A 10119-nucleotide genomic window follows, 5' to 3' on the forward strand; every position below is an offset into this window, starting at 1 on the left:
GCACTGGGGCATCATGCTTTAGACATGTATCATGGTATTCCACCCAGTCAAATTATCCTGAAGCCAGGCTGGCCAATCCTAACACTAAGCTCCTAATGCTTAGCGCCAAGCGGGGCAACTGCAAGTAACTTTTATAAGTCTTTGGTTTGACTCGACCGAGGTTCGAACATTCCAGATGGATGCTTTAACAACTTAGGCCACCGGAGCGATTCCTATAGTTGTATGATCCGGATAGCTATGTGATAAAGCAATGCGGAATTAAGAAAATCCTTCATATGCATCAATGCAGAGAAGGTAATTTCCTCGAGTGCAACATAATTTGGCAACATAAAATGGAACATTGCCGAAACCTTCATGCAAGAGTGTAATACAGAAGATGAACTTTTTCTATCCAAGACTAATGCATGATAATTATTATTTTACATTGTACTGGAAACATTGATGCAAATAAAAATAGCGAAATTCCTCCTAAAAATGTCATCGCGTGTCCATAATACTCTCAGCTGCATTCTTTGGAATCTACAAGAGCAATTTGGACTGTAATAGTAAATGGAATACATTTGAAATCTTTCGCAAACTATAAGGCTTTCAAATTTGTATCGCTATATCTTCCTGATTGAGCCTGAAATCTCTGTAGACTTTAGTTTAGAAACCCTGTATAACCTTGCAATATTGGAGGAAACTTAACTCGAGAAATGGAGTAGTATGAACGAAATAACCATCTTATTGTGTTAAGAATTACATTGTTAAGATTACTAAATATTTACATAACCTAATATCGGGAAGAATGTCTAGGGGAAATACTATTTGTCTTTAGAAAGATGTCCTGGTAATTTGATTGCGCATTTTTCGCTTTATGATAATTCAAGGGGGAATGTCTTCTTCATTATAAGGTGATGTGATGAGAATATGATTTGGTTTTTAACGTAGCTTTAACGATTTTTCAGTCATATCGCTACGATGTCTGCAATGTGGCAGTTTATAGCGATATATAGCACTGGGGCATCACGCCGCAGACATGTAGCATGCTGTCCCGCTCAGTTACACAGTCCTGACACCAGGCCAACCAGTCCTGACACCAGGCCGACCAGTCCTAACACCAGGCCGACCAGTCCTAACACCAGGCCGACCAGTCCTGACACTAATCTCTTAATGCTGAACGCCCAGAGAGGCAGCTGTTAGTACCATTTTTGTAAGTCTTTGGTATGACTGGAACACACGACCTCCCGCATCCGAGGCGGAAGTTCTAACCACTAGGCCATCGGAGCGGTCTCATTATAAGGTGGTTAGCTGAATTACATTATAGTTTTGTTATTGAGTAGAAATAAGAATTTGCAGATTTGAAACGAAAAACCTACCGTGTCTTCATTAAAGTCGACTTTAAATAGCCCAGAGTTATCTTCAGACATTAAATACGATGGAAATGTGTGTATTTAATGTATTTAATGCATCATGACACATTAACTCATATTAATTGTACTGATTATTTGTGTGCCTGGTCTTATGTTGGCATCTAGAAAATGTTTTTATATATTCCGGTCACAATGAAAATGTTTGTGCACATTTTGGTACATTGAAAGCTACTTCTGTGTAGGCAAAAACGATAACGGTGCTGTAGTGATGTGCGTGACTTATTTTGCTACGTCATAACAACCGAATGCATCTGATTTAAGGAATATAATAATGATGACAAAGTCAGTAGACGAGAATGACACAGATCAATTTTACAGTAAGAAACTGACGCATAAAACGAGCATGAACTAGAATGTTTCTTTTAAGCTACGTTGGACATCTGGTTGCATTTTGCTTTATCAAATGATTTTATTTTAACCAAGTTTATTATCGTCTATTTTCGATTAGACTCGGTGGGTTGAATCACGAGGGTCTCGTACCGTATTGAAATTGTGGGCGAATTTTGTCTCCACCATGCTTTTGACATACATACTAGATATTGAATGTGACATAAATTATCTTTATTTTCCGTTTAAATTTACTCATTCATCAGACGATCCAGTGTAACATAATTCTTTAATACCTAATGATAATTCAGTCCTTGAAAAAATTAGTAATCCACAGAGTACACAAATAAACATACTAGCAATTAAATATCTAAGTAATTGAGATATTGTATGATTAATACCTCACTTTTATTGTAATGGAACTATGCATGATTAATATAGTTACCTGTAGAGTGTTAAGATAAATACAATAAAGTAAACAAACATTAATGCGACTTGTAGCTAAGATGTTATATTCGAAAGAAAGTTTTATATAAATGAGCCCCGGTCAAAATATATATTCTAATCAAGGGTAACACCAGACAGCAAGAAAGCTTTTGCACACACACACACACACACACACACACACACACACACACACACACGTGCAAAATGTATGCTTTCTAAATGAAGGCTTCATACGCATAATGGTACGATCATTATTAAATATATCATTTTGAATCGTAGAGTGACGGTTGCAAATCCTGTCCCAGGCAAGCCTAAAATGATATATAATCTAAAGTACTAAAACATGCTTAAAAACATTTTGAGCTGTAAAAAAAAACTTCTGAACGGGGTCATACTCGACTAAGAAATAACAGAGAATGAATCTTGTCACATCATATTGGCGACAATACAACTCAGAAATACACACTGACAGAGAGACAGATGCAGAGACAGAGAAAAGATTCATACATTTTAATATCACCATCTTCTGCAGCAGTGCTCCCAACCGCACTTTAGAAGCTTATGGGGGCAAGATGGGCACCTGCCCACAAATATGGGATGATGCCAGGGACAAGCAAACTTGTCTGGTACGCAAATGCAATGGCGATGATGATGGTGATGATGCCGCGAGTAGCCATAACCTGTAAATGTAACAAGAAACGAAGCATCTTTATCGGCAGAAAGGAACGTATCCCGAGAGATACTTATTGCATTGATCATATAAGACGACATTAGTTTCCAAAACTAACTTTCAACTAGTATAAGTGTGTAGTTTTCGACTCATGCCAATTCAGTGCGATAGTCATGGCAAATAAGCCTTATCGTCCACTTCAAGTTCTTTAGCATTTAGGGTCGTTTGTGTAACAAACTCAGGTTAGGATTGCTTACACGCAGAGCCACGGAAGTTTTGAAGAAAAAGAACTTTCCCAACGGTTCGTGTAAACATGCACGTGTTCGGACGATTTTATCTTCTTTATTTAAATTGGGACTTTTTTTTGTACGAGTGGATGTCGTTGTTGCTTATTTCTCCAACTAAAACAGGTTTTCCTTTTTGGACTGTCTTTTTCCGCTTCATACAATGAACGGACACAACAGTAAAAGCATATTTTTCGGCAGAAAAGAAATTATCCCGAGAGATAATTATTGCATAGTATAAGTGTATAGTTTTCAACTCATGCCAATTCAGTACGAAAGTCATGCCAAATAAGCCTTATCGTCCACTTCTGGTTCGTTATCATTTAGGGTCGTTTGTGTAACATACTGAGGTTAGGGTTACTTACACACAGAGCCGCGGAAGTTTTGAAGAAAGAGAACTTACCAAGGGTTCGTGTAAACATGCACGTGCTTGGATGATTTTCTTTTCTTTATTTAAATCGGGTTTTTATTACTTGCGGATATTATTGTTGCTTATTTCTCGAACTAAACAGGTCTTCCTTTTTGGACCGTCTTATTCCGCTCCATACAAGAAAGGAAAACAAAAGTAAAAGTCTGGTGCACAACTATTGTGGACTGCCGCTATCAGTTTATTCTAGAAAATGATTGACTATAATAAGAGTTTGATGTACCCGTCACACATGTTGTATAGGAAATGCATTTATTTTTATCGATGATATCAAGTTCTTTTTCCATTACCTGTGCATGGTCAATTGATATAGGTCTTAAATCGGATATCGTGCAGCACATCAGTATTTTATAAATAAAAGGTCACGAATTAGGTGCAAACAATTGACATTATCTGCTCCTTAGCTATTAAACTTCAGTCAGACATGGAATCTTTTCTTCATGCGTAGAAAACCGCACACGTTTTAGTTCTGACTGACAAAAGTGAGGGCGATTGACTAGAAGACCGAAAGATAATTCTTACTTTGTGATCTGCTGCCCAATCAGATTGCTGAACAGAATGTTCTCCTTAGATGGTGCTACCTACTGTCGGCTAAAACTGGACAGAGTCACATATTTCTCAAGGTCGTGGCTGCACACATTTATATAATAAATTTGGTGGGTTTATTTAAATCTGAAAACATTACAAATATAATTCACGTATTAGTATAATTGACACGTTTACTCTGCCTACTGCCTTGAGTATTATCGTTGTTCTGCATTTACATGTGGCTCAGTTTTTACACACTGGTGTAATGTGTGTGTGTGTGTGTGAGAGAGAGAGAGAGAGAGAGATTTCATTCCATAAAATGGACGAACTGATTTCATGACGGCAATTCCAACAGTATTTTCCTGTTTTGTTTCTTTACTTGTGTTTTCTTAACTCATACTGGCTGGATAAAACCGAATCTTGTTGTGCTGTCTTCGGGTTTGATAAGAGAGTCTATGAATGTTTTTCTCATCTTTGCTCTTTATGAGTCTACAAACAAAATTATCTGCCCATTTTTCACAAATATTCAAAACATTTCAGAAGTTGTTGAAAGTGACATTGCACAATATTTAAGACTTTTAAACTGTTTGTTTGCCATTCTTCTCTAGAAGTGGTTACAACATGCAAATATATAGGAAGTAGTAGGGTTTAAATTTCATGACCAGAGAGCCTTTGTACAGATTTTAACTCTTAACGGTACGACACCGACAGCCCCACCCCGTCTGTCCGGTACCGCCGTACTGGCAATGAATGTCGTTCTGGCTGACTGTCACCGTTTCATATTTAAGTCTCGTCATTCCTTTTGAGAAGTTAATTTTCTTTTCTCACTTCAACTTAAATACCTCTTTTGGATTTAATTTAAAATATAATTGTGTTCATCTTCTAATTATTATTTGAAAAAAAATCACAAGTTATTGGACTTATTGATTTATTATAAATAGTGATGCTAATTAAATCTACAATTATCTGAAATATCATATATGATTTTAAAAATTGCATACGCTTAAATCTATAATTCCTCATTTACAATATAGCATGATCATCTTTGATGATTATCTGAACCATTAAACGATTACCGCTGGATTGTAATGCATGTATGTATAAGTTATCTTTACTTACCATCCGATGGAGCGATGAAAACTGCCAAGGCTGAGGCAAAGACCAACAAAAGCAGCAGCTTCGACATTTTGCGAAATTTTCTACACAGGTTAGCCTTGCTTAAATGTGAAAGTCTTACTCAGTCTCCTGGTTTGTCGAATATTTCGAACTCTTTTATAGTTTATAAGTTTTAAAAAAACCGCAATGCGGTCTGATTTGAACTACTTTCATAATATGTTCTATTGTTTATTTGAAGGGCAACTTGATCAATTGGTAGGCTTTGTTGTAATGAACGTGGTACATTTTCATTCTTTGTAGAACAAAGTTAAATTATTTTTTTTTAAAAACAAAGACTATTTTGACAAGAAAATTCAGCAAATGTTTCTTCTCCTTCTTTGCGTTCATTGGTACAAAGAAGTGACAGTTTGATTTATTGCTAATAAATTGTTTTTGAGCAAGTAAATGGTAGCAATTGTTTTCTTCGATTAGTTTCAGTGACTATGTTCCAAGCAAATTTTTTATGTTTAACGAATTCGATCACGACCGGTACCCCATATTATAAACATGTTCTCTGTTTCGTGTAGAAGTAAAGCGAACCTAAACACCTAAACATGCATGTGAGAAGTGAGCATTTAAACAGTTCCAGGTGGGTGTCTTTTAATGCTTTATAACGATATTAGAATATTCACATGTTGTTTTGGAGAAAACCTAAAATTAAAATTAATAAAAAACAAACACTTATTACAGCAACAAGACAGGAGAAGTTTTTCAACATTACTAAAAAGTTTTAAAGATGAATATTGATGTGAAGCAAATATCTTGCCGGAATAAAAGAATATTTAAGGAACAGAAAATTTAACAGTTACTAGACAAGGTATGTTTTATGTTTGTTTCTACTTTTTCAGTTCGTATCTGAGAACATTAGAAATAAAACTCATGCAATTAATTGATCACTCGTATATTTGTGTACCTCCATCAAGTTATGGGACGTGGATGGGTGATATAATATGATCCCCCCCCCACTTAATCATCATTTAGGAGATGATCAACTACGGTTTTAGTGGCGGGATAGAGCAAACAATAATATAAAATATGAAATTAATCGATGGAGTAATATAGATATGAACGAAGACATAGAATAGAACAACAGGAAGTGAACAGAGCATTACTACCAATTTAATCAATTATATAAACCAAATCAAATAGAACATGACATTTGTATTAAACACTTTCTATTTATTAGAAATAGAATGAAATAATTAGGCGCAATACAATCTGCCGTTCTGTTAAAACAAATTTCTTCATAAAGTGGAGTGAAAAATTGATTGAACTCAAATTGGTGACATGTCAGCATAACCTGGTTTCTTCCTATCCTTTCCAAATCACTGTTGGTGACATGTCTGGGTTACTGTATTTATTTTCCTTCTCTCTGTCTCTCGTTCTCTGTGTCTCTCTCTCTGTCTCTCTCTGTATCTCTCTCATTCCCCCCCCCCTTTCTCTCTCCCTCTCTCTCTACCTTGACCGTAACGTGGGAGTCTGCTTCAATTCCCACTACATGGTACGGGAATGGAGTTAGGTTTTATTGTTCTTTCCCAATACTCTATCTTTCTCTTATATGAAGCAGAATCTTTTTCCAGTTCCAGATCTCTCAATTGTTTTTTTTCAGACCAACGTCCCCTTGACGATTTATTTGAACTAGAAAAATTACAATTTTTTTTCATAGTCACTTAGACTTTTCTTTGGGCATCAAAATCACATGGACGTACTAATTTCACAAGAGGGATTGCTTAAAACCTTGGATTCCTTCTGGGAACACACACACGCACACGCACACGCACACACACACACGTTTTGCTTAGCCTATCAATATTAAAGTTTTCTAACAACAAAAATTTTAACACGCCCATCGAAGTCAATTTCTTTTCTTAAACAGCATTACTTAATAACTAATCATTTTATGACACATATTTCAAATGGCCCCCAAAACTCCCTGGATTTACTCTACTTTGTCATCTCCTCAACTTGACTTAACCTTAACATATCGGTCGGAAAGTTATCATAGCCGGTTCTAATTAAAGTTCATCATGTCCCAAAAGAAAGAGAGATTAACCATCTCAAGCTACCAATTTATTGCGAGCCAGGCCCATACGTAAATCTTAATGGGTGCTTGTTACGCTGAGCACAACAAAATGTGCTGCGACTAAACATTTACAAATATATTTCATTATTTCACCCGTAGAGGGAAATGGACCAATCAGACTCAATGTATGAACTTTCGAACATCATTACATAATTACAAGATCAGTGAGACTTAGGGATGTTTTGAAACAAAAATCAATAAACTGTAATTGAAGTAATGATAAGCATACATTGGGATGTTATGAAAATCTGTTAAATATTTTTCAGTTTAATTTGATATTTAAAAACGTTAATAGTTTATTTGCATAATTCATAAGTGTATGTGATATATAACATATTTATTCCATGAGTTGGCAGAGCAACGGACAAGTAGTCAAAGGGTCACTAGTTAGAAAACTTCCCCGGCCTGTTCTTACTGACTTCGTCAGTGTGACCTTGGAAAGAGTATCTTTCTCCAGCTTCCTCTGTAAAATATAGTTAAAGATGTTCAAAAGGTTCTGCTTAAACCCGATCACACACAAACACCCAAATTAATAATTCAGCTAAAATGTGGATAAGATCCATCCGCAACCACCAAAAAGCAGTAGTTAACATTTTAAAAAAAAGAGATACATAAACCCTCACCTGCAATGACCAATCCTACCAAACACACACACACACACACACACACTATCACACCGGCAAAGTGAGTCAGTGTTTATTGTCACATTACTCTACATTCTTACATAGCAAAGAGCCTTTTGTGTAGGGAAGAGAGATTTTGTTAAGGGAAACACACACATACACACACATACATATAATATTGGCAAATTGATCAGACTGTTCTAGAGATTCAGTTAGCCCTGAGAAATGCTTGTTTTTTTTAACCTCCAGTTGCACCTATCAATTACTGACCTCCAAAGTCCAGCACCACATACGCAACGCCGACTCCAATTATTGCCCATATTGGTTCTAGTTGTTGGGAGTGAAGATGAGGGTAGTAGGCCTCATCATCCCAATTCTCACTTTTAGGAATCTGAAGACTCTTTCCCGTCTTTCTCTGCGGCGTGCCTGCCTCATTGTCGTTGACACTGAGGCTCCCTCTCCTGCCGCTGCTTATCCAATTTTTCTTCCAAGTTTTCTTTCTGGGGAATAGCGGTTCTCGCTAGTGGCATCGATGGTGGTGCTTGGTCTTGTGGTAGTGGTAGTCTCCTCGCCGCTGGCTTGACTTTGCTTGATTATAATGTGAGGCAAATTTTTTTTTATTTTCTTTTACTTTTCCTATTCTTTCTTTTACATCTCCTTTTTATCCTCTTCAAGCCTGACACTTTCTTATATTGCATCCTTTGTTATCTCGTCCAGGAGGCGACGGGCATATTCCAAGTGCATCTGGAGTTTCAACAATGTGTCAATTCTACTAATTTCTCGAAGCTGATCAGTGAACGATGGGTAGCCAGACTGACTGACGGACCTTTGGATTAGAGTCACAAGCGTCTATAAAGCATGCGAAACCAGTAAGTACCCACATACGGAGGTTAATCAATTATTCGCGGGGCAAGGAAGAGTGCCTTACCTGCCAGCGCATAATGCACACATTGAGTACTATTTACCACAGCCAACAGGTCGTGGGGCAATAAGTCTCATTCGACCTGTGTGTAAGACTACCATGAGTGGTGTTGGACCCAACACACACTCAGTGTAAATAATGTAGATAAATATCTGTATATTGAAAAATAAAACGTCTCGTTGGCTTGGATACTGCTCTTACAACGTCACCCCGGTTCCGTGCTTTCATGCTTTCGGGGCACCTGATGTATATCCGAGTGGGAATCGGTTATACACTCGTCTTTTAATTTTCGATTAGGCAACGAGGAGAGGGACTCGGAAGGATACGCGAAACACTAGCCGAATCGCATCTGAAACGCCAGAATTGATATTGTCAAATTCAAGCCAGTTGTCTTTATATTGGGTATTTCCTATTACCGATTTTGTGTTAGGTTTTGACTGCACTCCGTGGAATTTCAGAAGCTCATTTATCAGCATCGCCAGAATTGGTATTGGGCAGTCATAAAACTGTTCTTCTCGAGTGATGATGTATGCGATGGATTCTTTTGCATCTTCATATGTCTGCATGAATTTCTCCTCTAGTGATCCAGTAATATCAGCATTGATACCTACATCAGTACTACCTAAATCACCAAGTGGGATAATCGCTGAAAGTAAATGTACCAATCCTGGGAAACGCACAACAACAACAACAACAACTAAAACTAGAAATCCTACCAATAAACAACCTACTACACTTTCAACAGATTTAACTACAAAAAGTCGTCAGCAACTGTTGCCAGACCAAATACCAGAACACCACAAGACAAAAGTAAATAACAGATACAAGCTACGAAAAAGAAACAAAAGAAAAAAGACTCTAAACCCAAACCAAAACGCGGCCCAACCAAGACAGATCAAGTCACACACCAAAAGACACATATGATCAACATTGTGGCCGAACAACTTGATGAATTGGGTCTTACATATTTACTACAAAATGCTGCCGCAACCACATACGTTACTGGTGAACGCTAAACAATAAAAGACACCCACCAAACATATCTACCACGATTGGTAATTGTATTTGGGTGGATTGATAATCGTGCTGCATGCATTAAGATGATCTCATGACGCCTTCATTGCAACAGCAGTTTTCCAGAGGGTATTTGCATTTCGTCGAACGATATTGATGGGATGGTTATTGTACAGATAGCCAGTGCTTTTCTTTATATGGTATCCAGTTTTTTAAGGTAGTTTTAT

At 37.1% G+C, this 10119-nt stretch overlaps 1 protein-coding gene across 2 annotated transcripts in view; it reads right to left on the reverse strand.

Moving 5' to 3' along the window:
- The window catches only part of LOC149781718 (uncharacterized), a 41094-nt gene extending 35742 nt beyond the window's left edge, over positions 1-5352 (reverse strand). Inside the window, exons 1-2 of one of the 2 annotated variants that reach the window (XM_089935821.1) lie at positions 5215-5352; positions 2694-2866 (exon numbers count right to left, since the gene is read on the reverse strand). In XM_089935821.1, the coding sequence (XP_089791947.1) occupies positions 2703-2866; positions 5215-5281 (231 nt within the window). In that variant the 5' untranslated portion in view covers positions 5282-5352 and the 3' untranslated portion in view covers positions 2694-2702. The remainder of the gene's footprint in view (positions 1-2693; positions 2867-5214) is intronic. The other variant, XR_016414774.1, reaches the window with a different exon arrangement.
- Positions 5353-10119: the final 4767 nt, after the last annotated feature.

The sequence above is a fragment of the Sinohyriopsis cumingii genome, chromosome 15 (genome assembly GCF_028554795.1).
Source record: "Sinohyriopsis cumingii isolate HCF-2022 chromosome 15, ASM2855479v2, whole genome shotgun sequence".
Taxonomy (NCBI): Eukaryota; Metazoa; Mollusca; class Bivalvia; order Unionida; family Unionidae; genus Sinohyriopsis; species Sinohyriopsis cumingii.